General features: G+C 45.2%; 14 protein-coding genes across 14 annotated transcripts, besides 2 other annotated features; 4 read left to right on the plus strand and 10 right to left on the minus strand.

Moving 5' to 3' along the window:
• Positions 1 to 100: 100 nt before the first annotated feature.
• Positions 101 to 1651, minus strand: KUCA_T00004097001 (uncharacterized protein; the record flags this gene model as incomplete). The annotated part of the gene is made up of 1 exon (XM_022600798.1): positions 101 to 1651. The coding sequence occupies one exon, from the start codon at positions 1649 to 1651 to the stop codon at positions 101 to 103; it is 1551 nt and encodes a 516-aa protein (XP_022460107.1).
• A 1136-nt stretch (positions 1652 to 2787) lies between these two features.
• On the minus strand, positions 2788 to 3381 carry KUCA_T00004098001 (uncharacterized protein; the record flags this gene model as incomplete). The annotated part of the gene is made up of 2 exons (XM_022600799.1): positions 2788 to 3240; positions 3346 to 3381. 2 exons carry the CDS (start codon positions 3379 to 3381, stop codon positions 2788 to 2790), a joined length of 489 nt encoding a protein of 162 aa, XP_022460108.1.
• A 225-nt stretch (positions 3382 to 3606) lies between these two features.
• Positions 3607 to 4050, plus strand: KUCA_T00004099001 (uncharacterized protein; the record flags this gene model as incomplete). Its single annotated transcript, XM_022600800.1, has 1 exon — positions 3607 to 4050. The coding sequence occupies one exon, from the start codon at positions 3607 to 3609 to the stop codon at positions 4048 to 4050; it is 444 nt and encodes a 147-aa protein (XP_022460109.1).
• Positions 4051 to 4379: 329 nt separating this feature from the next.
• KUCA_T00004100001 (uncharacterized protein) lies at positions 4380 to 5124 on the minus strand (the record flags this gene model as incomplete). Its single annotated transcript, XM_022600801.1, has 2 exons — positions 4380 to 4990; positions 5070 to 5124. The coding sequence occupies 2 exons, from the start codon at positions 5122 to 5124 to the stop codon at positions 4380 to 4382; spliced, it is 666 nt and encodes a 221-aa protein (XP_022460110.1).
• Positions 5125 to 5661: 537 nt separating this feature from the next.
• KUCA_T00004101001 (uncharacterized protein) lies at positions 5662 to 8658 on the plus strand (the record flags this gene model as incomplete). Its single annotated transcript, XM_022600802.1, has 1 exon — positions 5662 to 8658. The coding sequence occupies one exon, from the start codon at positions 5662 to 5664 to the stop codon at positions 8656 to 8658; it is 2997 nt and encodes a 998-aa protein (XP_022460111.1).
• Positions 8659 to 9206: 548 nt separating this feature from the next.
• On the minus strand, positions 9207 to 10430 carry KUCA_T00004102001 (uncharacterized protein; the record flags this gene model as incomplete). Its single annotated transcript, XM_022600803.1, has 1 exon — positions 9207 to 10430. One exon carries the CDS (start codon positions 10428 to 10430, stop codon positions 9207 to 9209), a length of 1224 nt encoding a protein of 407 aa, XP_022460112.1.
• Positions 10431 to 11669: 1239 nt separating this feature from the next.
• On the minus strand, positions 11670 to 13085 carry KUCA_T00004103001 (uncharacterized protein; the record flags this gene model as incomplete). The annotated part of the gene is made up of 1 exon (XM_022600804.1): positions 11670 to 13085. One exon carries the CDS (start codon positions 13083 to 13085, stop codon positions 11670 to 11672), a length of 1416 nt encoding a protein of 471 aa, XP_022460113.1.
• Positions 13086 to 13141: 56 nt separating this feature from the next.
• On the plus strand, positions 13142 to 13537 carry KUCA_T00004104001 (uncharacterized protein; the record flags this gene model as incomplete). Its single annotated transcript, XM_022600805.1, has 1 exon — positions 13142 to 13537. One exon carries the CDS (start codon positions 13142 to 13144, stop codon positions 13535 to 13537), a length of 396 nt encoding a protein of 131 aa, XP_022460114.1.
• A 1522-nt stretch (positions 13538 to 15059) lies between these two features.
• Positions 15060 to 17339, minus strand: KUCA_T00004105001 (uncharacterized protein; the record flags this gene model as incomplete). The annotated part of the gene is made up of 1 exon (XM_022600806.1): positions 15060 to 17339. One exon carries the CDS (start codon positions 17337 to 17339, stop codon positions 15060 to 15062), a length of 2280 nt encoding a protein of 759 aa, XP_022460115.1.
• A 449-nt stretch (positions 17340 to 17788) lies between these two features.
• On the plus strand, positions 17789 to 18796 carry KUCA_T00004106001 (uncharacterized protein; the record flags this gene model as incomplete). The annotated part of the gene is made up of 1 exon (XM_022600807.1): positions 17789 to 18796. The coding sequence occupies one exon, from the start codon at positions 17789 to 17791 to the stop codon at positions 18794 to 18796; it is 1008 nt and encodes a 335-aa protein (XP_022460116.1).
• Positions 18797 to 19315: 519 nt separating this feature from the next.
• Positions 19316 to 19798, minus strand: KUCA_T00004107001 (uncharacterized protein; the record flags this gene model as incomplete). The annotated part of the gene is made up of 1 exon (XM_022600809.1): positions 19316 to 19798. One exon carries the CDS (start codon positions 19796 to 19798, stop codon positions 19316 to 19318), a length of 483 nt encoding a protein of 160 aa, XP_022460117.1.
• Positions 19799 to 19886: 88 nt separating this feature from the next.
• Positions 19887 to 19930: a sequence feature (Short protein (KUCA_T00004108001, CDK28127.1) was converted to a misc_feature.).
• A 107-nt stretch (positions 19931 to 20037) lies between these two features.
• Positions 20038 to 20044: a sequence feature (Short protein (KUCA_T00004108001, CDK28127.1) was converted to a misc_feature.).
• Positions 20045 to 20857: 813 nt separating this feature from the next.
• On the minus strand, positions 20858 to 22078 carry KUCA_T00004109001 (uncharacterized protein; the record flags this gene model as incomplete). Its single annotated transcript, XM_022600810.1, has 1 exon — positions 20858 to 22078. One exon carries the CDS (start codon positions 22076 to 22078, stop codon positions 20858 to 20860), a length of 1221 nt encoding a protein of 406 aa, XP_022460118.1.
• Positions 22079 to 23306: 1228 nt separating this feature from the next.
• KUCA_T00004110001 (uncharacterized protein) lies at positions 23307 to 23980 on the minus strand (the record flags this gene model as incomplete). Its single annotated transcript, XM_022600811.1, has 2 exons — positions 23307 to 23839; positions 23890 to 23980. 2 exons carry the CDS (start codon positions 23978 to 23980, stop codon positions 23307 to 23309), a joined length of 624 nt encoding a protein of 207 aa, XP_022460119.1.
• A 200-nt stretch (positions 23981 to 24180) lies between these two features.
• Positions 24181 to 25023, minus strand: KUCA_T00004111001 (uncharacterized protein; the record flags this gene model as incomplete). Its single annotated transcript, XM_022600812.1, has 2 exons — positions 24181 to 24851; positions 24927 to 25023. 2 exons carry the CDS (start codon positions 25021 to 25023, stop codon positions 24181 to 24183), a joined length of 768 nt encoding a protein of 255 aa, XP_022460120.1.
• Positions 25024 to 25127: the final 104 nt, after the last annotated feature.

Genomic DNA, 25127 nt, shown 5'->3' on the forward strand with positions numbered 1-25127 from the left:
TATCCGTCCAAAGGCTCTTGAGAATCTTCAAGAAATCTATGCGTTCTCCCATTCAGAATCGTCGCATGTTTGTATCTTCTTAATCCCTTGATGTCAACTTTCATTGATTCATCAAGCTCCCTATGCTGACCACACCGTCCTTCTTCTCCTCGGAAGGATTATCGAGCCCACTCAGTAAGTGTCTCAAAGGAGGTAACGTTACCGATGAGCCTTGCGCCTTCAGCGTGGGCGAATGATAAGGGGTGGAAAGAGGCGTCTCGTTCGGCGATGTGATGTTGAAAATTGCCATGGACTTGTTGATCGACTCTGCTGTGTTCATGTGGTGAGGAGGGGATTGGACCTGAGACTGAGATTGTTGACTGGCAGGTAAATGCTGCTGAGGCAAGCCTGAAGTGTTGATAACATGTTTTGACAAGAGACCATTGATTTGATCTAGAGAACTACTGGTGAACGCTTTGGGAGAGTTTGGTCTCGACTTTTTCCTTGATTGTTCCTCCACCGGCGTCCCGTCTAGAGTGGACGAAGAACTGTTGTTGGATGTCAAAGTGGGCAACCTGACACTGGACGCACTAGGTGAAACTCTTAACGGAGTCATGCGTTGAAGGGAGGACAACGCTTTCAAGCCATTAGACGGCGAGCCGGGATTGACCGATTTCAATCCGTTAGTAAAACTTGCGAAGCTAGAAGTGGAACTGTTGTTAGTTTCAAGTGAACGCAACGACGTTGTTGAATTCGTACGAGACGAAAGAGACGAGGGTGAAACCAAGTACTCCTGACTGAAGTAGGAATTCAAAGCGGGTGTGGACTTTACACTTTGGAACGTGGGCCTTCTTTGTTGTTGCAGCTGTGGTTGTTGGTGATAGGGCACTTCCACTGTAGGACTCTGTGGTTGGGTATTGGTCATGGAAAATGGCGCAAACATGTTCTTGTCAGGTTGAGCTTGAGGTGCATGCTGAAATTGCGGTTGTTGTTGCTGTTGTTGTTGCTGCTGATGTTGTTGTTGTTGTTGCTGCTGCTGCTGCTGGCCCATAACTGGCATGAAGCCGGAAGGCATCTGAATCGCCCCCGGCGGCGCAGCATACGCACCCTGCGGAAGGATATAAACTGGAACCGGCTGGGCATAGATGGGTTTTCCGTTAATATCGTACATGGTTGGGATGACGTGGGTGAGCTGTTGAACTTGTTGGTTCTGTTGATTCTGTTGACCTTGGACCTGTTGCACCTGTGAGAACTGTTGATTCTGTAAGGGCTGAAACTGCTGGCCTTGGTTCTGAATTTGTTGAGCCTGTATCTGCTGGCTCTGTGCTTGCATCTGCTGTAGATTTGCCCGTGATCTAGATTTCCGCACAGAAGGATTTGCATGTATACGCAAATGCCTTGTTAATTCGTCACTCCGCGAAAATTTCTTTGGACATCCTGGAAACGTGCAATGATGGGGTCTCTCACCTGTGTGTGTTCTCAGATGTCTTGTTTGGTGTTCTAAGCGGTGAAAGGCTTTATCGCACATAGAACACTTGTAGGGTCTATCGGTGGAGGTGGGCCCAATCACTGTTATCTGGGGCGAACCGTTAGAATCTGACAAATCAGGATCACCAGCTTCGCCACCCATCCGAACCTGAGTCGCAGACTCGATTGAAGGAGTTATGGACATGTTGCGAAAGTCCGTAGTCAATGAGAATGGGCTGTTGGAGTTCAAGCTGTGGGTTGAGGAAATAGGAAATGTATTGAGGAAATTAATTTCAAAATATCCGATATATATCCCAGAAATATTCAGTATATTCGATGCGTTGAAAAAGCTTTTGTCTTGTTAAACTTGGTGAAGGGTCAAAATTTGAGGGAACAAAAACTCTCAAAGCCTCAAGAGTAAGGGGTGTGCGATGCAAGCATGAAACCTCCCGGAAAAACTTTCAAAAAAGAAAGGAAGGAGGAGAAGATTGTGGGACAGCGCATCTTTTAGGCAGAGGGTGCATGGAAAGGAAACCGGTACATTCTGTTGAGTTGCCGGATTGGATCGGCACACTACTTGGCGGAGAGTTAGCATTGTACACCGCGTTCTTTTAATATCCTCTTTTTGCTACTAAATTTTGTAGATCGACTTAGCCACATGTACACCTTCGCCTTGTCTGGTATCGTTTAGTTGTAAAGGACATCCAATATCTTCCACTTTTCGAGGCTGAGGGGCTTGGTTCGTTTAGACTGGTTACGCAGAGTCCGCCTAGATGATGTGACCGGGGAGTGGAAAAACAACTGGAAATAACCGGAATGGAAGTCCGTCCCACCTCTGATAACGTTAGCGTTGATCCACTAAACCATTATAATGATATACTGTCCCATAGAAAGTACGGTACTATTTGTCGTTCATGTTATTAAAGGTTTACTATATTACACAGGAGGGGGTGTAGGCTGGTGAAACCGGGAACCGGTACCGGACCCTCATTTTCCCGCAGTGAGCCGATGGAGAACCCCATGGGTACCAGAAGCTTAATTGTTCCGGCTTGCCCCATTTGGGTGGCATCCCAATCTCAGCATGATTGAACCGATATGGTACTAAAACGGAGGGTAAGTCGGAAGTAGTTAAAAGGAGCATTTGGAGTTAAATTCCGCGCGCGTTTGGCAAGTGAAAGCGATTTGGTGTGGCTTTGAAGATCATCGATATGTCTGAGCTGATTGCAACCTGCTGAGCCTCATCCAGCTAGTTTCAACAGAATCAAGTGAATCTCAACAAATCTCTGCTGGTTTAAGTGCAATCCTCCCGATTTTACTTGTCTCCATAAGTTCCAGACCTTCTTAAATCTTCCTGAACCCACCCCTCGTCGGTTTGCTCACCCTTGAACCAGCCAAATTTGTTCTTATGGGTGCAGATAAGCTACTGGAGGCCCCCACTGAATCTGTCTTCAAGGGAACGGCCACTCCTTTGCCCTTCTTAAGACTTTTAACGCGAACGCTGGGGTCCAATGCACTGGCTGTGGGTGCACTTTCCACAACAACGGAAACTATCTGCTCACCTCTCAAAATGATCAATCCAAGAGCTCTCTTCTCTTCCTGGATTGCCTCAGTCTCATCGACAATCTTGCCTTCTTTGTGCAGTTTCTTTAGCTCTCCAAGCGATTTCTTCGTGAGTCTAAACTCTTCACATTCAGATAGCACCAGGTTCATATGTTTATCAAACGAAACTAACTGACCAATAAACTGTCTGGAGTCTAGCGAAGTAACCCTGACGCGGTAGTTTATGAGAGTTGCCTGAAAACTGTGTTAGTATGCTAGTTCAGTGTAAAAGTGGAGACTAGTCTTGCGAAGTGCCCATCGAAGAAAGCCCATCCAGGAGGGACCTTTTACATAACTTACCAACTTGGCATTCTTGGGAATGCTTCCAATTGCCATGGTTATATTGATATGATTTTCTGTGTATGGAGCCGCAACGTTGTTGGTAAGCTTGATCAAAGTTTCACAGGGAGACCTGCCAGTTGCACCAAAAATTAGTTTTAGTTTTGAGCTCTGGGTCTGTTGTGATTTGCACACGACCCGTGTCCTCCACGAATTCGGGCCTGAACTTTCAGTTTGCTCTTACTGTACAGACTGAAGCAGTTTAATATTCTGAATTTCACAATGAGTGAGGAATCAACCCCAAAAGAAGACACCAAGCCAATTGATTCTGTGGAGGAGACCACGGCCAAAGGTGCCGTTCCAGAGGAGAAGCGCAAGAGGGAAGGCGAGGATGGAAAGAAGAAGAGAAAGCACAGAAGGAAGTACGACGACGATCTCCCACCTGCAGAAAACGACAGCGACAAGGAGGACGAAGAAGAAGATGTTGATGATGACAAGCTGGTTATTGAAGATGAGGATGAGGATGAGGACGATCTTCTGGAGATTGATACCACCAACATCATCACCACTGGTAGAAGAACCAGGGGTAAGGTTATTGATTATTCCAAAGTCGATGCGGAATTGAAGAAGGAGGAAGCCAAGAAGGGTGATGGAGCCGCCAATGAAGATGATGATGAAGAAGAAGGTGATGAGGATTTCAAAGAGCCATTGAAAGAGGAGAAATAGTTTCTCTAGCCAAACAAGTGAGGATCGGAATTTGAAATTGCGGAACTTCTGCCAACGAAATGGTCAATAGGTTACTTACGAATTGTGAAATATCGACTGATACCTCCAAAAATGACAAAAAGGCTATGATTAAAGATATAATGGAGCAGTAAAAGGAGATGGTCATGGTAGAACTCATGTGGCCGGGTTAGGTTTGGAACGCAACCAGTTCCACTTTCTTTCGCTTGATCAACATCGTACTAAATAGCTAGAACTTAGTAATTGTCCAATAGCGAATGGATCTTGCAACCTGTTGGCCCACTCCTGTTCTTTCAATGCTTCGACTTCCTCTAACAACAATTCGAACCGTTCGAAACTTTCTGGTCTTTTGGTGTGGGTGTGAGTGTGATCGTGGGTCCGGAAGTGGATTGCTTTTGAGCTCCATAATCGTCCATATCGAATCTGTGCTTCGACACCATCTCATAGATAGACTTCAGCAGTTGGTGGAAGGAAAGCTCGACGTTCTCGGCATTCAAAGCAGAAGTCTCGGTGAACAATAGTCTGTTTTCAGTTGCAAAGTTCTTTGCCTCTTCGGTAGGAACAGCCCGGAGATGGTCCAGATCCGATTTATTGCCAACCAGCTCTATGATTATATTTGCATCCGCGTGGTCCTTCATCTCTCTCAGCCATCTGCTGACGCTCTCGTAACTCTCGCTGTTGGAGATATCGTAAACCACCAAAGCACCAACTGCTCCACGGTAGTAAGCCGCCGTGATTGCGCGATAACGCTCTTGACCAGCGGTATCCCAGATCTGTGCTTTGACCCTCTTACCATCGATATCTATAGTTCTTGTAGCGAATTCCACTCCAATAGTGGCCCGTGACTCGAGATTGAACTCATCTCTCGTGAATCTGGACAGCAGATTGGATTTTCCAACGCTTGAATCTCCGATCAAAACGACTAAAAAGAGGCAAATTTGTTAGTATTGATAAATCTTGTGAGATCCTCTTGTCCCGCCCCCAACCTTATCTCAACTCACTTTTAAAGAGGTACTCGTAATCGTAGGAGTAATCCTCCGCCATATTGTCTGCCATATTGTTTGTGACAGTCTTAACCGTTGCTTCGAAACTGTACAAAAACTGGATTCAAAGGCGCTTAAGTGTGGTTATTCGTGGAACATAACACTGATGGACACATCTCCAAACTTGAAGGATCCCCTTCTGCCAAGTTGCGATCGGGTGAAGAGGAGAATAGGTGCTCGCACTACCCAATGATTAGGGCTATGAACGCGCCGGAAAGGTGATGAAACAGGATGAAGTAGGTTTTAATGGCTTCTATGAATTTATATCTCTAAACTTATACTTTTTGAGCTTGATTTCTTGTCCGTGCAGGTCGATTAGCGCTGTCCCTAACTGAGAACTCAATTACGTGCTCCACCAAATTATTTATTGATATACACACGCTCAACGCGTCCACGATTCGAAGTTTGACAAAGTCCACCAGCTCAAACGCTTCCTGTCCTCGCCACCGTTGTCGTCTTGAACCAGAGCGAATTCATCCAGTTACCTGTCCAGGAGTGATAGAATTGAGTTAAAGTCAGTTGTTTTTGTGACCCAACTACTCCTATCAAAATGTCTGACATCCAACTGAACTCCCAGCTGTTTAAGACAAGGCTCCAGCTGTTGCAGAAGAACCTGAGTCAGGAATCGTTCCGTGGGACCAATGGTGTTATCGTTGTTGTTGGATCTGGTGACGATTCCAACCCATACCAGAAATCTACGGTTTTGCACACGTGGTTGTTCGGCTATGAGTTCCCTGCTACTGCTTTGTACATCACCAAGAATAAGATCACGATCCTTACCTCTGTGGGAAAAGCAAAGCATTTGAACCCTTTAAAGCCTGCACTGCCTGCAGGCAGTCTGGAAATTTTGGCAAGAACTAAAGATGCTGATCATAACTTGAAGTTATTCGAAGATTTCATCACCGTGATCAAGACATCTGGAAGCAAGGTTGGTGTCATCTCCAAGGACAAGTACGAGGGAAAGTTCATCGATGAATGGAACCCAATATGGAACAAAAGCAAGGAAGATTTTGAGCTTTTGGATGTCTCTGTGGGAATATCGTTAGCGTTGGAAGTGAAGGATGACGAAGAGAATAAAGCGATTAGGACTGCCTCCAGGACAACCGTCAACATGTTGACTTATTTCACTGATGAGATGAGCACTATCATAGATGCTGATCAGAACATTACAAATGCGAAGTTGGCTGATCGCTTGGAGAACAAAATTGATGATGAAAAATTCATTAAGGCCTGGGATACTGACAAATCCATGAAGAAACTGGGATCAGACTTTGATTTAGGACTCTTGGATTGGTGCTATAGGCCGATTGTTCAATCTCATGGAAAATATGATCTTCGATTCTCTGCTGAGTCTACGGATTTGAAGTTGCAGGGATCTGTCATCATCTGTTCGCTGGGTTTGCGTTACAAATCGTACTGTTCTAACGTTTCCAGAACGTTCTTGATCAGTCCTTCGAAGCAGATGGAGAAGGATTACGACTTCTTACTCTCGTTGCAGAAGAAGGTGTACTCTTTCCTCAGTGATGGAATCAAAAGTAAGGACTTGTTTTCCAAAACCGTCGCTTTTGTTCACTCGGAAAGGCCTGACCTGGAGAAGAATTTCTTGAAGAACATTGGTTCGTTAATTGGACTGGAATTTAGAGATTCCACTGGTGTTTTGAATGGCAAAAATGAAAGGGTCATCAGAAACGGTGCAGCCGTCAATCTTGTGCTTGGGTTCCAGAATCTCAAGGATGAAAGTGGTGAGGAATATGCCCTAATGTTGGCGGATACTGTCAGAGTCACTGGCTCGGACCCCATTCTTTTGACTGACTCTCCAACTTCCAGGTCCCAGGTTGCGTTCTACTTGGAGGACGAGGAGACAGAAAAGAACAAAGTTAAGAGCGAGGTGAAGAAGGAGACCAAACCAAAGCCTGAGCCAACCACAGGTTCTAGAATATTAAAGTCAAAGCTGAGAGCCGAGACCAAGAACCAGGATGAAGATCAGGAACAGTTGAAGAAGGAAATCCAAAAAGAGCTTCATGCTAGAAGACTCAAGGAAGGTTTGGCCAGGTTTTCCAAAGAAGACGCAACCGGGGATTCTGAGAAGAAAGCTGTCTTCAAGAGGTACGAGTCTTATGTCAGAGAAACTCAGATTCCATCAAACGTGAGAGATCTTAGAATCCACATTGATAGCAAGAACCAGACGATCATTCTTCCTATTTGTGGCCGTCCAGTGCCTTTTCACATCAACGCCTACAAAAACGGTTCTAAGAACGAAGAAGGAGATTACACCTATCTGAGACTCAACTTCAACTCTCCAGGTGCTAGTGGTGCTGGTAGTAACAAGGAAGAGATTCCTTATGAAGAGGGTGCGGACAAGCAGTTTGTGAGATCCTTCACTTTCAGGTCTAAAGACGGCGAAAGACTGGCTGAGGTGTTTAAGAAGATCACTGATCTCAAGAAGGACGCCGTCAAGAGAGACTCTGAGAAGAAAGCGATGTCGGATGTCGTTGCCCAGGCCAATTTGGTAGAGCACAGAGGTGGTAGACCAAAGAGACTGGATGCCGTTTTCGTGAGACCAGCACCTGACTCAAAGAGAGTTGCAGGTCAAGTTACAATCCACCAAAACGGTATCAGATACCAATCTCCTGTGAGAATGGACCAGCACGTTGACATCCTATTCTCCAACATCAAGCACTTGTTTTTTCAATCGTGCAAAGATGAGCTCATCGTTGTGATCCACTGCCATTTGAAGTCGCCAATTTTCATCGGCAAGAAAAAGACTCTGGATGTTCAGTTCTACCGTGAGGCCTCAGATATTTCAGTCGACGAGACCGGAAACAAAAGACGTAAATACAGGTACGGTGACGAAGACGAGCTGGAACAAGAACAGGAAGAAAGAAGACGCAAGGCTGCTCTTGATAAGGAATTTAGGGCTTTTGCAGAGATGATCAGCGATGCTTCCAACGGGCTCGTTGATCTTGATGTCCCTTTCAGAGAATTGGGTTTCAATGGTGTTCCCTTCAGATCGTCTGTTCTGTGTTTGCCGACGAGAGATTGTTTGATTCAGTTGATGGACCCACCTTTCTTGGTGGTGACGTTGGAGGAAATTGAGATCGCTCATCTGGAAAGAGTTCAATTTGGATTGAAAAATTTTGATTTGGTTTTCGTGTTTAAGGACTTCACCAAGCCGGTTGTCCACGTGAACACCATTCCGATGGAGACTTTGGAGGATGTCAAGGCCTGGTTAACTGACGTGGACATTCCTTTGAGTGAAGGTACTGTCAACTTGAACTGGCCAACCATCATGAAGACTATCCAAGCAGACCCCTACCAGTTCTTCCTAGATGGAGGTTGGGAGTTCTTGGCTGCCGACTCTGATAGTGGGGAAGACGAATCCTCGGAGGAGTCTGAATTTGAGGTCAGTGACGAGAATCCAGAAGACGAAGACGTTGTTAGTGAAGGTTACTCCGAGAGTGACTCCAACACTGATGACGATGCCAGTGAAGGTGGTGAAGGAGAAGAAGATGAGAGCGACTACGGCGGAGACAGCGAAAGTGATTAGATGAGCAAAGCCAAAAAAAAATAACAGAATCTGTATTTCTATCAGCAAACAAGTAAGAGGCCGTAGTGACTCTCATTAGGCTGTGTAACTGTACAGGAGTAAAAAAAAAACTGCCGTCCCCAGGAATCGAACTTGGGTTTCTTCGGCCACAACGAAGTGTACTCACCACTATACTAGGACGGCATTTTCAAGTTTCATTTTTTCTACATTAGACAAACTCGGTCAGTGACACTAAATAACTAATTCAAGCACGACCTTTGGTGCTGTTTGATAATATTAAGACTACCACTTGAAGCTCACTAATATGTGTAGCCAAGGGTTTTGTGAAGCCATTCCATAGTATTGCATTTTGGAAACTGCAACAGTTTGCGAACTGTAGAAGGTGCCAGTGGTGAAATTTGATAAGACAGGCGAACTGATCAGATCCGCCCTCCCGTGTTCTCCTGCTAATAGTTTTTATGTTTCCTGGGTAATTCTTTACAAAGTTTTGATTTAATCATCAAGTCGTCTCTACAATAAATATATGCGAGCATTAAGAATTAGATTTTTTACCTGCGCTTGTAGATACAAGGTTTCAACAACCATTGACCCTCTGGAGCCTTCCCTCTCTTAGCCTCCAACTTCTCCAGATCCGACTCTGCGTTAATAAACTTCGTTTTTGGCCTTGCTGAATTGTCATCGAAGGGCTTGAAAAACTCGAATCTCGTGAACATTTTATTTGAGTCGTCGGTGGTTCTGTGTCTGAATCCACATAACTTGATGGCATTGATGAACTCCTCACCCTTTCCATCCGAAAATCTCGATTTGATCTCAGAGATCCACAATTCACCTCTTGGAATCAAAATTCTGTTGGCCTCTTTGATAAAATCCAGAAAGTTGGTACCCATCAATGCCAGGCAGAAAATCGCAACGGAACATGATTCGTCGGCCAAAGGAACATTGGCTATATCAGCAACCGTTATTCTATCGTTCACCTTCTTGAGATCAAAACTGTGCAATTTGATTTCAAAATTCTTCCTTTTATTCTGCTTCAAGAACTTGGATACTTCCAGCGCTAATTTAGCCTCTCCGCAACCCATATCAGCAATAACAACCTCTTTGGTGTGATTGATACCGGGCAACCCACCAGGAGAGTTCACCCTTCTCTTGAGGGTCTTCTCCTTGATATCTCTAACAAAAATATCAACTGGATTTTCGGGCCAGCCTTCGACTTGATTCTTGAATCCCTGGTGATACTCGTCAAATAAGGATGGTTGCTTTTGGATCAATTCCAAAGCATCAACAGATGTTGAGGTGTAAAGTTGTTCGTTTATCCATCTAAACCTTGATCCACTTAGTTTTTGCATCATCTTCTGTTGAAGTGGAGTGAGCTTTGTAGTGGTAGAAACAAGTTCTGGCTTCTCAGTTTCGGCATCAAAAGGCTTCTCCAACTCTGGGTCAGATACTTTGGGTTTCTTAGTGCTTCTTTCATCGCTATCGTGTTTTCTCTTTCCGTCCTTTGAGTCTCTGTTTCCAAAATCTTTAGAGTCTCTTGGACCTTTGCGAGTGTTCATATCTCTATCATCTCTTCTCCCATCATGTCTCTTGTCTTTTCTATCACCTTTATCCTGAAACTTTCTGTCTTTTCCATCTCTTCCACCATGGGATCTGTCGTCCCTCTGGTATGGCTTCTCTTCTTTTTTCCCCTTGTTTTTGTTCTTCTGCTTGGGAATTCCACCTTTCTTAACCTTAGCGGTTCCCAAATCCCAGCCTTCAACTTCAAATAGGGACATGCTGAGCGATAATAATTAGGCTATTGAAACTCCATAGAGTTCAGTCTAGAGCATGATATCAGCTGGAATTTTTTCAAAGATTTGTTGGTGCACGAAGATATGGCGATGCGTAAGTAAGCAGTCGGGAAGAGAGTGCTATTGGTGCTTAATAGTACAGACAGCTCATCCCTGGCTGAGGCATTGGGGTGTATACAAATACATCTTATGTGACAAGCTTAAATGTGTAATCCCCACTAGAATTTCGACCAGTTATTGGAGAGACTACTTCAACAGTATTAAGCACCAGCATAGCTGAAGCGGCCGAACCCAAGGTTTTCCAATTTTAAGGCTTGCATCATCCTATTGCATCTTATTGCGTCTTATTTAATCTGCGAGTGATCGAAAACTGTACTTTAATTAAGTCTGCACGCATACTACACTCACAGCAAATCGGCGTCATCTGTTCAGAACAACACTGGGGATTTACGTTTGGAGCGTCCATGCAAGCAAGCAAGCAAACTCAAACATGAACTGCAATAAGACGTGCGTGTCACAGAAAAAGAAAATGCAGAGACAAGGCCAGTCAAGGATGTCAGAAAGGTTAAATATCTTCGCACGCTACCAAAATGATCGCCTTATAAAAATTCTCATTGGCAACTTTGAGCCAACCACTATGTTTTATGCTGCTTCTTTTATTGACAATAAAATAAATGCTAATTCTTTTTTTTTAATTCTGTAGATCGTTACGCTTTTGAAGTTAGACCTGGTGGTGTACGGTTTAGGGGGCTAACTGGCATTGAGCTTTTGGCTGACGCAAAGTTTGCATACTGTACGCCTGTTGAGGCACTCAACTGTGCCTGTATGCAAGATCAAGACAGGTCAAAGTGCAGAGTAATCGATCGCATATACACGTTTAATAAGACGGGCATTTAAAAGTAATTTTCTCATTTTTGCTCAGACAAGAATAACAGAATTGAATAGATAAATATAAAAATAGATAGACAAATTTGAACAGAATAACTTTGGCAAAGCAACACGCTAAAATAGGCACACAGATGAATTGAGGGAAAAGAAGATCAAGAAGTTAATGGCGAAAATTTCAAAAGCACTTAGCACATTCCAACTACTCGGTTTCCTCTATTTTCCATACTTTGGCTGCTGAGAACTTGGCTGTGGAGCGGTGTTGGCACTGTATGCATACGTCTGGGGATATTGCTGGTAGACGTAGTTACCACCGTAGTAGTAATGAGCAGGCTGGTTCTATGAGTGCAGGTATGGGTTGGCTTGCTGGGCACTAGCAGAATCTGGTTGTGACTGCTGAGGTATGCTGGACTGAGATTCTTGCTTGTAACCTCCAGACTGGATCAGTGGAATCTGCTGTTGTTGGCCAACTTGATGCTGATTATGAACTGGTTGAGAAGGCTGCGACTGAGAAGGCTGTACAGCCTGGTCTTGTTGTTGCACTGGAGTAGGTTGCTGAGAAGGAGCTGGCTGAGTAGGCTGGGATGAAGCCGAGCTCAGGCTCAATTGGTTAGATGTAGCAGCAGGTCCCGTGTTTGAAGAAGAAGTCGATCCGTTGGGAATCGCATTGGTTGGAGTTCCTTGCTGGATAACCCGTTTGATATCCTTCACGAAAAGGGGATACAACAGGTCCACAATCTTCTCGCGTTGAGCCATGGACAGGGCACGCTCAAAAGGAATCCAGACACCCTTCAGATGCATCGATCCAATCTTGACCACATGTCTAATCTTTTCGCTCTTCAGAATACCGTCACGTCTTCCACGCGTCATGCGGGCAACGTTCAAGAGCTTAGTGCCGTTAATCATATTATTATCGGCTCTTCTCACTACAGAAACCCCATTGGCATCCACCTGGTAACACAGAGTTTTCTCGTCCTCCCACATAGTGGTAGTGATACGAGGGCGGAGACCTGCTGGCTGGACCTGGCCAATGGTGGCCATGGAACTGGGGGCAGGTGACGAGAACTGGCCCGAAGTCGGATTCTGGATCTGGCTCTGTGCCTGTTGGGAGATTATTGATCCGTTCATTGAGCCGATTCCAGAAGCAGCAGTGGTGCCAGCGTTGGAATACGCCGTTACCGGGTAGTTTGTTGGCGCGACGTAACCGTAGTTTCTAGCATAGCTGGCGTAACTAGCGTAGTCGGGTTGTTGCTGAACCTGACCTGGTTGGGTCGACATGTAGTACGCACTTTGGTATGGGTTTCCATAACCAAGCTGTGCTTGTTGAGCTTGCACCTGTTGAACCTGCTGTTGCTGCTGTATCTGCTGCTGCTGCGATTGCACAGGCTGTTGCTGAGGTTGTTGCTGCGGCAATGGTGGTTGGTGTTGCGCTTGTTGTTGCGCTTGTTGCTGAGGGGATCCAGATCCAACGCTTGGGTTGGAAGACCCATTCACGTAGGCACTAGCACCACTTGCAGATTGTTGAGGTTGTTGAACGTAGCCCTGGTATTGGGAGTCTGGGTAGCCATATGGTCTACTGGAAGAGTTGGAACCGGCCAGAATATGCGCATATCCGCTCTGTTGGAACCCTGGATATGGCAACACCTGCGATTGTCGTAGCTGGTGAGCATCATGTTGCGGGTTTTGAGCTCCGCTGGCTGTTGACGAGGTGGTGGAGTGCTGTGGCTGGGAAGCATTGTCTCTTTGTTCAGACATGGTAAAAATCCGCGCAAATTGCAAATTTGAGGAAAAAATTGAAGATTCTAGTAGAAATGGCCACGGTCAATTCACAGGCAAACTTTGAAACAAATCTGTCTTGTGGTTGTGCTGAGAACGGCGATTTTCGATTTGATTGTTGTGAAAACGGCTATATGTGTACCTCAACGTTTGGACAACAAACAAAAGCTTTGAAAGATTTTGAAAGCGATTCTATTTTAGACACGTGTTCTGAATGCAGAATCCGATTGCTATTATCGCTATTCAAACCGAAACAAACAATTGATGATCGAACAAAAGAACAATACAGGAAGGTTATGGGTATATGGATGTTTTTTCCTTTTGATATCCCTTCGATGGTGCAGTTGTGGACGGGTCTTCTGTCATTCTGCACCCGGGTGCATTTGGCGGGCGTTGATTGGTCCAACCCACACAATTGCGCAGGATGTTGAGGAATTTAGGCGGAGCCCCTTTTGCCCCTCAGAGGCTTACGGGCGGCATTCGGGATGGTGAAATTGTTCTACGAATAAATGATGAAAAGGTTGTTTTCAAAGCATCTTTAACTGCTTCAAACAATAGACGCTTGCCAATAAGGTGCAGTGGTTATGTCCCCGAACTACATTGACAAAACAAGAAAAACTAAATTTCTAGATGTAACATCGCATCCTGCGGGACTTGTGCAAGAGCCGATTTGCGCGCATGTGTATGCGTACTGCATTGTGATTGGCCCAATATGTAACTAGAGACCCCAACAGTGCGCCCACTTGTACGAAGTCGAACTATAACTATACCGGCAATCACACCAATTACTGTTACTATTAGTGGTTATTAATGGTACTTATTTGTTGCCACCATTATCTATGGTGATATCCAACTAATAGGCTCCAAAGACCCCCCCTTTGGGTTATAAAATACAAAGCAAGTGAACATGCTTGGTGTACGCGACATGTGTAGAACCTGCTGTGGGCAAGCCAACAAGCTGTTGGTGCAGTCTGTATGCTGTGAGCATGGTCTTAACCTTGCTTACATGAATATTCATGCGATACGTTGTTCAAAATTATAAATCCAAAAGCACCAAAATATTCCGGTAAAAGCCGATAAATATTAGATTACCCACTTAAACTACCTCCCATCTTTTTTCTATCCAAAAAAATGATTCCTTATCCCTTTATTCTCACGACATGCACTTGCCTACAGGGTGCCTGGCATAAGCACTCGGGCAGCCTTACACATTAATATGCTGACACCCAAATGCTTAAATGATATGTCCCCCTCCGAAATTGCATGCCTCACAATGCGGTATCCTCTACAGGGTTCCCAGGGATAATTTCGCAGTACATCTTGACGAATAAAGTTTATTATTGTACACGATATATTATTTTCAGAGCTCCGCAAATTCAAGCAAGGGAACGCTGCCGGAACGCTGCCTTGAAATGAGCGAGCTCCGCATTCGTCCCGTTCGCATGCGTGATCCTGTGATGCGTTGAACGCTGGTAACAGCAGCGAACAAAGCTAATTCAGGCCCCGTTGACCACTTCGTTTCAATAACAGCATGCTCGCGTTGATTTTCGCTCTTTTCTATCTGATTAAATTCCAGTTTGGATACGAGTTTGACCCAAAAGACGTTTGCTAGAATCGTGTTCCCAACAATTATGCTGCTTATATTAGTCGTAAAAACGCATCACACGTATTGAAGGTAACCTGGCCGAGTTGGTCTAAGGCGCCAGGTTAAGGTCCTGGTCTCTTCGGAGGCGTGAGTTCGAATCTCACGGTTATCATCATACAAAAATGTCTAGCTGTTACCAGCTAGATTTTTTTTTCCAACTTAAAACGTAGATACTTTTAGTTCATCATTTTAATATTATCGCCTGTGACTCTTTTACGGAAGATTACTACGTAGTCAACTCTACTGGCTGCTATACATCATCGTCTAGCTCACAACCATTGGTATAATGTCATTAGTTATATAATTCGTTATTCGTCTAATCTTGGAATCTCTCTGTGTCTTTTATGTTTTCCCAACAATTGTGATGGTTTAGGACCCCTCATACTCTTGGTGTCACGGCCAGTCCAATAGTTATCAAATCTCTGGCGTCTTTGATTTGGTGAAAGGATCGCTGCCTCGTCCATTTCATCCTCCGGAAACTCTAAACCAACTTCTCGGAACACTTTGATATGTCTCTTGAAATCAACCACCAGATCGACAGTCTCGAGGCCACTCTTTTTTAGCTCGGCCAGAGTCCACCGGAACACCTCTTTGATTTTCGTCAGTTCCGTCCCTTCTTCGCATGCCTTGGCCTTGGAAATGCATGAATGCGAAATCGTCCGCAAAACTAGAGACCTGAGTCTATTGGGTAAGTATATTCTCACGTTCTCATGTCTCATTCGGAAAGGATTGTTGTGAACCCCATATGCATTTATAATTGGGCAGTCTTCGCTCTTTCGTTCATTCAACGACATCAGGTACACGTTCTGTGCAACATCAACCTCAAACTTGCAAGTGAGATACTTGAAATAAGCAGAAGTCCAGTACAGCCAAACCGGATCTGCGGGAGACAGTCCGGCCTCCATTTGTGAGTACATATTTTGGATCTTGGCAAAGTCCATCTGGTCGTTGTCGATCATGTAATTCAGCATGGTGATGATCCCGGACTTTGCTAGCGTAGGAGGCAATTGTTCGAGCATTCTCGAAGCAGTAACAATATCATTGTTAATATACAGCATCTTGTGGATCACCATATTGAGGTCAGCATGCGAAGCTCCGCCATGCTCCTCGTAGAGTGATTTGAGAATCCTCTGGACCCCATCATTGTCGTTCATCTCCAAATGCAACCGCAGCAGCGCGTTCAATTCACCTCGAGTCAAAGAACGTTTTTCTTCAGATCCGTTCTTGACTTCTGCCAAAAGATCCACGATGTTGGAGGCAACTTCAAAGTTTTTTGTTCTTGCCGCATACATGATCAGAGCACTCGCCAGCTGGGGACACTCAAGACACCCTTTCATGGGAACATCTCTGAGTACCTCAGGAACAACTCCGATATACTTTCCGCTTCTGGAAAAAAAGGTAACAACCTTCGCTAAGACCGTGAGATGTCTCATCGAAGAAATAACGTCTTTTCTGGTATCTCCTGAGGCCTCATAAATGTTCTGCAGAGTAGACTTGATGATGTACCAGACCTTGAAAACAGGTGCCTCGTTAGTAAACTCAATGCTTTGCTCAATAATCTCGTATCCAAAACTCAAATAGGATTCTCTGAGGTTGAAATCGTCCATGTCCTGCCAAGTGGTCACCATTCCTTCTTCATTGCTACTTGGCATTTGCCTTGTGACCAGCTCGAAAACCTCTCTCCTCAAACGAAGTGATTGAGGAGTTGTTTTGGGGATCATAGAAACATTTTCAAGTAACTGATTTAGCTCAGAAACACTCATTTCGTATTTATGGCCGCCTCTGGCTTGAACAGCTTCGTTCTGTGATCTAACCAGTTTGGAAATCAATTTCAGGTTCTCCATGTCATTATCGGGGACCTTCACCAAAAGATGTGAAATAATCGGCCTCAGAATTAAAAGGTCTTGCGAAACATCATAACATCCGTCGCCATTCATCAGCATCTTCTCGTAAGTGTAAGCAGCCCATCTGGGATTTTCCATCATCAGCGAAGTATGTACAAGAAAGTGGAAAACCTGCCTTTGGGAAAGCTCGGGATATTTCTTCTGGTCTCCCAGCTGAGCCATAGTGGATTTATTCGTCATCTTCCACAAATCGCTGTTGTGTATCATCATGCTCCGTACACCGTAGGCAAAAAGGTCTCTGTGCTGGTCAGTGAATTCGTATATGAACCCCGTTTCATGCTGCTTTTTCACAAATGACAGACCAAATAAGTTCTTTAGTAGCGATAATCGGTAGTTTCGACTACTGGGCAGTTTCTTATTCGACAAGCAGGCAAGTGATTTGATCAATTTGAATGCCTCCGGCAATTCTCCCTGCTCATACAGCCTCCTGGCAAGCTCAAAATCTGTCTTGAGCAGAGGCAAATGCTCATCCAGAAATCGTGATCCTGATTTGATTGCTTCTACCAGCTTTTTGGTGCTGCGTCCTCTCAATTGCTCAAGCAATGCGTTCTGGGAAGGAGTATATGTCTGGAGCTGAGACGAGTATCTTAACGAAGACATCCCATAGGGATGTCGTATCACCGACAGTCCTTCACCTCGGTATCTCGGCACCAATGCCCTTTTCCAGAGCTGTGAAATGGTCATTCCGAGCCCAAAACGAAAGCTCTTGCGAAGTCGTTTTGTGCTTCCGCGATGTCAATGAGCAGAGCAGTTCATGCAAACCTCCGAGTGAAGATCTCACGTAAAAAGGCTGAACCAATAATGCAATGTTCTTACTTGGAATGCTGTCCAAAAAAACAGTGAAGTAATCGCTTTTTGTGTATCGAAAGCCCGCCCATTAACAATACCTTTCTACTTTAATGGTTGGGATTTTTTTCGATGGATAGGTCTTCTGCCATTCAGGATACGGGTCGATAACTCCAAGTGATTTTTCACTTGATCTGAAACGTTTTGTACGCGACTTTAGAGCTGTTGTGGCTAGATAATTTTTGTGTGAACACAAAAGTTGAAAGTTCAGCGCTTTATTTGCACAAAGACAACGTTTTGGTCAACTTGAGTCGTGTTTTGGTGACGCGTTCTGTGCATTTCACAACATGTTCAAACACACCGTGCCGGTCTCAGTTATGGGCCTGGGAATAGCCAGCTACTTCTGGGGAAGATCCTCGCCATCAGGTTCTGCGAATGCCTCGCCGGGGGGTATCGTCTTTCCTCCCCCAGACAAGGAAAGAGGCAATACGGGGATCTCTTCCAAAAAAACTCCTACACAAATCACCGGGCCCGAGACGGTTCAACCCGCAGACTTCTTTAAATACGGGTTTCCAGGGCCAGTTCACGATCTCGAAAAACGCAGTGAGTTCGTTTCTTGCTACGATCGTCAGAAGAGAAATCCATATTACGTCATTGAACACATTACTCCCGAATCCTTGCAAAAAAATGAATCTAACGGAAACAGGAAACACAGTGTGTTTAGAGAAGACGAACAGGTGCCGGAGAAGTTCCGTGCTAGACTGAGAGATTACTTCCGGTCTGGCTACGATAGAGGTCACCAGGCTCCGGCTGCAGACGCGAAGTTCTCACAAGAAGCCATGGATGAGACATTCTATCTCACCAACATGTCGCCCCAAGTTGGTGACGGCTTCAACAGAGATTACTGGGCTTTCTTCGAGGACTTCTGCAGGAGACTCACTTCGCGGTATAGAAGTGTGAGAATTGTTACTGGTCCTCTTTACTTACCGAAGCAGGATCCTCTTGATGGAAAGTTCAAGGTTACGTATGAGGTTATTGGCAATCCACCCTCCATTGCTGTTCCTACGCACTTCTTCAAGCTGATCGTCGCGGAGACACCTCTCAAGGGCCCTCAATCTGGGAGCAATGGAGTTGCAGTTGCAGCTTTTGTTTTGCCTAATGATGTGATTTCTAATACCACTCCTTTGAGATCGTTTGAGGTTCCAGTTGAGGCGTTAGAGAGGTCTTCGGGACTGGAGTTCTTGCAGAGGGTTCCTGCTAGCGAGAAGAGGCAGTTGTGCCTTGAGACAGATTGCAGTATTATAGTGAAGGAGTATAACAATGCGGTTAAATCTTTGCCAGCTCCGAAGAATTGAGACCTACAAAATGGCAATGGGAGCACAGTTCAGCTATTGATTATGCACGGAATAATAGGCGGTGAGGCAGTATTCCATTATTATGTGAAAGAATATGCTATTCCTTGAAGTTGCCACAAGGCGGTAAATATTGAATATATATTGCGTATACATAGAGGCAGGCATTATCAGGCAGGCATTGGTTATATATGAAGACTGCATTGGCTAGCATTAACTTTACACCGACATGCATCAGTTATGCATGTGCTACATTCTGCTGAGTTATTGGATGAAAAATAGCTATACACATGTATGTTATTTATATGGTGGAAACTCACATGTCTTTATAGAAGCTCCTAGTTATAATCCCTACGTTGCCTCATAAATCCTGAATTTGGCGCATGAATCTGCCTATACATTGGCAATTGACTGAGTACGCACACTATGCTGACCCACTATTAATACTACACCACGTGAAAATCTTCAACTATCAATATTGGTACAGAAATCGACACCGTGACACAAACAACCGGGGTATAATCATAAAATGGTACAAAGTCCTCCCTTCTTCTTCTTCTTCTTGACCTTCTTATCTGAAGACGAGCCAAACGTGTTTCTCCGCTGCGGCTTCGTCTCCGTCTGCTGACTGGTCTTTTTAGATTCAACCACTTGCTCTTGTGAAGAAGCATTGTTCCCTGCCGCCGAGGCCGAGGCCTCTTTTCTCATTATTTGCCTTACAACGTCCACAAACGCATCCTCCACGTTTATTTTGTACATGGCACTCGTTTCGTAAAACGGGACGCGTCCCCACTCTTTGGAAACCGCAATTCCATCCTCTGGAGTGAGCTTACGCTCTTCGTTCAAATCGCACTTATTTCCTATTAAAACCATAGGAACATTGGCAGTATCCTTAATCCGCAATACCTGATCGCGGATCGCCAGCAATTCTTTGAGAGAGCTCTCGTCCGTTACTGAGTACACTAGCAAAAAACCCTTTCCCGACTTGATATACAATTCGCGCATGGCTGTGAACTGGGCCACCCCAGCGGTGTCGAGAATCTCCAAATGGCATGCTCTTCCATCAACCTCGATCTCCTTGCTGTAGGAGTCCTCAATTGTAGGATCGTAGCTCTCCACATAGACGCCTTGTACGAACTGCACTGTCACGGACGATTTGCCGACTCCACCTGCTCCGAGCACCACAAGTTTGTAATCTGAAAAGTTAGAGTTAGGTCAAAACAAAGTTAAAAATAGTTGCATACCTCTCATTTGGGCGAATGTACAAGGAGAAGATAACGGTAAGCTTACAGGGAAAAGAGCCAGTCTTCATACCCCAGTGAAAAAACGGCAGGCACGCGTCGCGATGCGTGCCATTACCGTATTGGGTGATTTCCATTTTGGGTGCGGCGTGCGGCGGCAAAAAGAACCCTGCAGCGATCAGGCCTCCAGGACTAAGTTGAAAGTTGAGTTAATGATTTTGGGTGTTTCAGCAGTGGCTGAAAAAAGCTGGAAATTTGCGAATGAGAGTGGGAACCAGAGAAAGACTGTTCAAAAAAAATTTGGTTATAGTAGTCTGTAGTGTAATTCCCTGCCGAATTATGAAGAAGACCTAACAAAGTCCTTTGCAGACTTTTTAGTAAAACTCTTGATATGTGTTCAGATATTGATATTGTGGGTTTGCTATGCAAGCAAAACGAAGTTCAGACCACCTGTTAGTCGTCTTTGATTGATATCAATGAGACAATGAATGAGGACAATTTGGAAGTCAATTAGCGAAACGCCATACACGCTTCAAAATTCAGACCAATCCAATTCAGCTGATTTAGTGTTATATACCTATTTTATTTCACTCGACTATCACTCCAGTTTAATATCATCAAATTTTGCTTTGATTCGCTATGGTCAACCTGACTCAGTCTCACTTCTCTTCCCTCATACACTTTGTGTATCTTCCCTCCACTCTTACTACACCAATCAAAGTAAACAGTTTTAAAACGTACAAAGAACAAAATCAGGGGTAATATCCACCGGAAAAAAAGACAAAAGCAATTCAAAGATATGGAAACAGGCCTCGGTCAGCGTCTAGGCCTTTTCCGCCGTGGCAGAGGCGGTTGGGGCTGGGGCTGCCGCGGCAGGCGGTGCCGTTGTAACACCCTCCGTGTTGGAAACCGGCTCACTCTTCAGATATTCAGCTGGATCTGGAGCTTCATCCGCGTAGTCGTCACGCTTCCGCTTGAGGTTGGGAATTCGCGCACCTTTAAAGTCGTATCCGGGGAGAACGGGTTCGCCCTTAGACACATCTGGCTTCCAGTCGGTGGCATTGTTTGCCGTCTTCCCGCACTCAAGACAGTGGTTAATAAACTCCTTGTTGGTGGCAAACTTCTCGTGACATCCCTTGCACCAGCCTTTGCCGTTCTGTTTCGCAGATTTGATTCCGCCCTCAGGAACGAAGTGTACCAGTCTCAAGTGGCGTTTGAGCACATCAAGACGGTTGAAAGAACCATCAGACCGGTGGCACGAATTATCGTTATCCCAGAAAGGACAGTGAAACTGTGGAGTATCGTGCGACTTCATGTGACGTCTCAGATCGCTGAGTCTCGAGAATGACCATGGGCATCCGTTGACACACCTGTAGGGCCTCTCCTCTGAAGGCTTTGGTGGCTGTGGCTTCTGACCAACCCGCTGTTTCTTAGCAGCTGAGCCTCTTTGAGAAGAAGCATCGGCGGTAGTGTCAGCTTCCGGCTTGGACGTCTCGGCATCAGATTCGCCTGAGTCGGACTCAGAGCTAGAATCGACATCCTTTCCGTCGGCCTTATGGCCACGCAAATGCGAAAAGATCGGGTCTGAAGACACCTCGTTGGTCGAGTTCACTGCCGAAGAAGAAGCAGAGTCACCGTTGCGAGGCCTGCTGTAGTACAAGTTGTAAGGGTACTTGTTGGGCTGGGCCTCCGAATCAGTGGTTGCACCAGCAGAACCAGCACTTCCCCGCGTGTATGGAGTAGGCAGAAGCGGAGGAAACCCTGTGGAAGCCTTGGAGCCTCCTGGCAATTGGGATGGTGGGAAACTCACCAACGGAGGCGGCGCAGGAAGGCCCTGTTTGGAAGCATCCGAAGACCGCGAGTTTGACGTTGGGAACTGCGATCCTTGAGAACCCCTGGGCGGCGATCCAGAGCCGGCCTCGGTTTCAGAAGAATCATTTTGAAGAGCAGCAGAAACGAGGTTGGCCAGCGACGTTTTGCGGTTATCCTGACCGGAGATCTCGTCGTTGAGCCTCACAGAAGAAGCCTCACCGTTAGCAGACATGGTGGATTGTGTTTTGAAGATATTTTTTTGTTTTGTTGATGCTTTTCGTTGAGCTTAAAGTCGTAGCAATAGCGAAAGCAAAATCCTGGTTAAAACGCGCGGATGGATGGCGAGTGAAAAAGGGTTGCTCGCAAAATTCAAAACAACAGAACGTCAAATTGGGCGAGGAACAGCCTTTTGGAAATTTCGAGTTTTTAAGAGTGCAACAGGCAAAAATTGTGTGTTGACACGCAGCCAGGCCCGATTCACGATTGTTGCAGCAAAGTTTGTTAGCAGCAGGCTTGAATTCTAACAAGGGGAAAGAATAAGGAAACAGGAGGGGGGAAGAAGAAGTGGACGAAGAGCCGCAGGGTGGAAGTGCGAGGAGGAAAATTTGCGCCACACACCGCCGCAGACGTCGTGCGGCGGGTGAGGCGATTTGATTGGTTAAGAGAGACGAGGGGTCTGTTCTGTTAAATTAGACGGAAATTGGGGAGGCAGTGCGGATGGAAAGCGTGTTTGAAAAACAGGAATATTCTAAAGATGACTATAATCTGATGGTGAGGGTAAGAAGAAAGAAAGAAGGATAGACAGGGGGATTGACCGGAGGATATAGTATGGCAGTTGAGACCTAGTTTATGTGAGGGTAGAGGGCAGTGGAATGTACATCTAGGAATGGTGGTGAGTGTATATATCAATGAATATATATATATAGATAAAGAAAGATAAAGCACTTAGTATATCCGTGGAGTTACGCAAATGTCCTCGTACGAAATTATTTCGAGGACGTCAATGTGTGGACAAGCTCCTGGGGAAGTCCCCAAGAGGGACTTGAGTAATAAACGGTGGGAGATATAAAGGCCGTGAAGATCTACTTTCCTTATTGTATCTGTTAGTAGATATGGGGACACAGTTAAATGCGGTGAATATGGAAGAAGAACAGAATACAATTGAGTAACCAACTGGAATGCGGCTTTTTGAAGATAAGGTTGAAAATATATGAGAGTGAAAAATTCGCCCTGATAACCTGCTCATGAGATCTTAGACTAGTTAAGAAGTTAGTTGAAAAGCCGGTAACCATTTGGTTTTAGATTTGGATATATACAAGCTATGAATTGAGTCTAAATTTCAATGCAATCATCAATATGGACATGACAGAATGATTCAGATTGGTATTGAGAATCTTGAGTCTTTAGATTTTCCAACACTGGTTTTGCTCAATTACTTTCGTCTTCTTCTATTCTCTTCCTCACCTGACTCCGGCATCAAATAATCTTTTCACCCTGGCCATCTCTCCGGAGTCTGTCTTCAATGAATGAGTGACGCCATTTTCATCAACATACACCACCACTCCTTCCGAGTCTGTTCGAACATTCTGGAAAATCAAAGGTAAGTTTTTGGGTTTGATCCTGGGAGGTTCTTCTGCAGTTCCACTTTCAAATCGAAGCCTTGATCCCAGCTCGACCGAAGGAGCGAGGACCGGTTCAACCAGCGTTTTTCCATCGACAATTTTCTCAGCAGCCAGTAACATGGCCTCAGATACTTCGCCGCGCATTTTCGAAGGTTTGAGGTTCATGACGAGTGCAACGCGCATTCCACGTAGCGTTTCCATGGGTACGTAGTTGACCAATCCACTGCAGACCTGTAAAATGGTGGGTGGTATGGCCTCGTTTATTTGGATCTTTGAGACATACAATGAATCAGCATTCTCATGTTGTTTGATATCAACAATCTGGCCCACCTTCAGGTTCAAAAGGGAGGGAGACAATGCAGAAGGTTTTGCTGAAAAGTTAGTACATGCAGATTGTCCATGCTAGTCTAAAAGCACTCACATTCAGCACTTTTTGCTGTCCCAGAAGCAAGCCTGAAGCTTGAGGAGCATCTAGAGACTGGTATAAACAGTCTCAGGCCCCTTGCTAGCATTGCTGAGTAATTCTGGACCAATCTCTGACCAATCTCTGACCAATCTCTGACCAATCTTTCATCAAATGCATAGCTTTGAGCTCAAACCTCTGTTCTCTCCACGTTTTGAGTTCCACACTCCTCCAACTACTAACCAGCATTCCCCAAATTTCATCAAGTAGCGCTATAAATACACTAAAAAGACATAAACCATCATAAACTCAGCATGAGCACGTATCGTTAGAGTTGTCTCCAGAAAACCCAAGTCGCAGGTCTATTATGCCCCTCTTTCGGGTGTTCTGTCCATCCAGTAGATCGCCATCCTCGTCAAGCACATCGACGTATTGCGTCTCCGGGATTGCGTTGACAATCTGTTGGAAGATCCCAGAAATTCCTTCGCCCGTCTTGGCACTCACTTCAAAGTACTGGTACCGCGTGGTTTCCAGAAATTCGAGGATCTTCGGTGCGAATGGCGATGGCTTGGCAGGTCCCTCCTCTGTCACCAGGAGGTCTTTTTTGTTTCCTACTAGCACTATCTGAAGTCCCTGATGTTTGCCATTCTCGTCCTCAAGTCCATGGTCACGGATGTACAGTTTGAGCTCATTAATCCAATGTGCCGCACGGTCAAAGCTTCCCGCATCTGTAATATCAAACACCACCACGGCAACATTGGCGTTGCGATAATACATTGGGGTCAACGATTTATACCTTTCCTGACCCGCAGTGTCCCATATCTGAAAATTGACCAATCTAATGATTTCCGGTGCCTCGGAATCTTCGATGTACACTTTCTTGGTCACGAACGCAGCTCCAATGGTAGACTCTTTGGCTGCATCGAAAGAATCGGTCGCAAACCGCTGGACCAAAGAGCTCTTTCCAACAGCAGATTCTCCTATATATATCGTTAGCAATTGAGGAAAAAGGAGAGAAGATCTCAAAACGCATTTAAGAGCCAGTCCCTACTCACCTAATAGCACCAGCTTAAGATCGGCCACCTTGTCGGGATTCGGCGATGGCGAAGCCAAAGAGGCCACTGATGCATGGTGGCTGATACTTCTCGTCATTTATCTCAAAAATAGCACAAAATAGAACACGTCTTTCACTGCGACCTGACTGATGGTGGGCTAGTCTCAATAAAATCTAGCATCTCCAGCCACCTGCTTCAGCC

The sequence above is a fragment of the Kuraishia capsulata genome, genomic scaffold (genome assembly GCF_000576695.1).
Source record: "Kuraishia capsulata CBS 1993 genomic scaffold, Kuraishia_capsulata_scaffold_5, whole genome shotgun sequence".
NCBI classification, from domain to species: domain Eukaryota; kingdom Fungi; phylum Ascomycota; class Pichiomycetes; order Pichiales; family Pichiaceae; genus Kuraishia; species Kuraishia capsulata.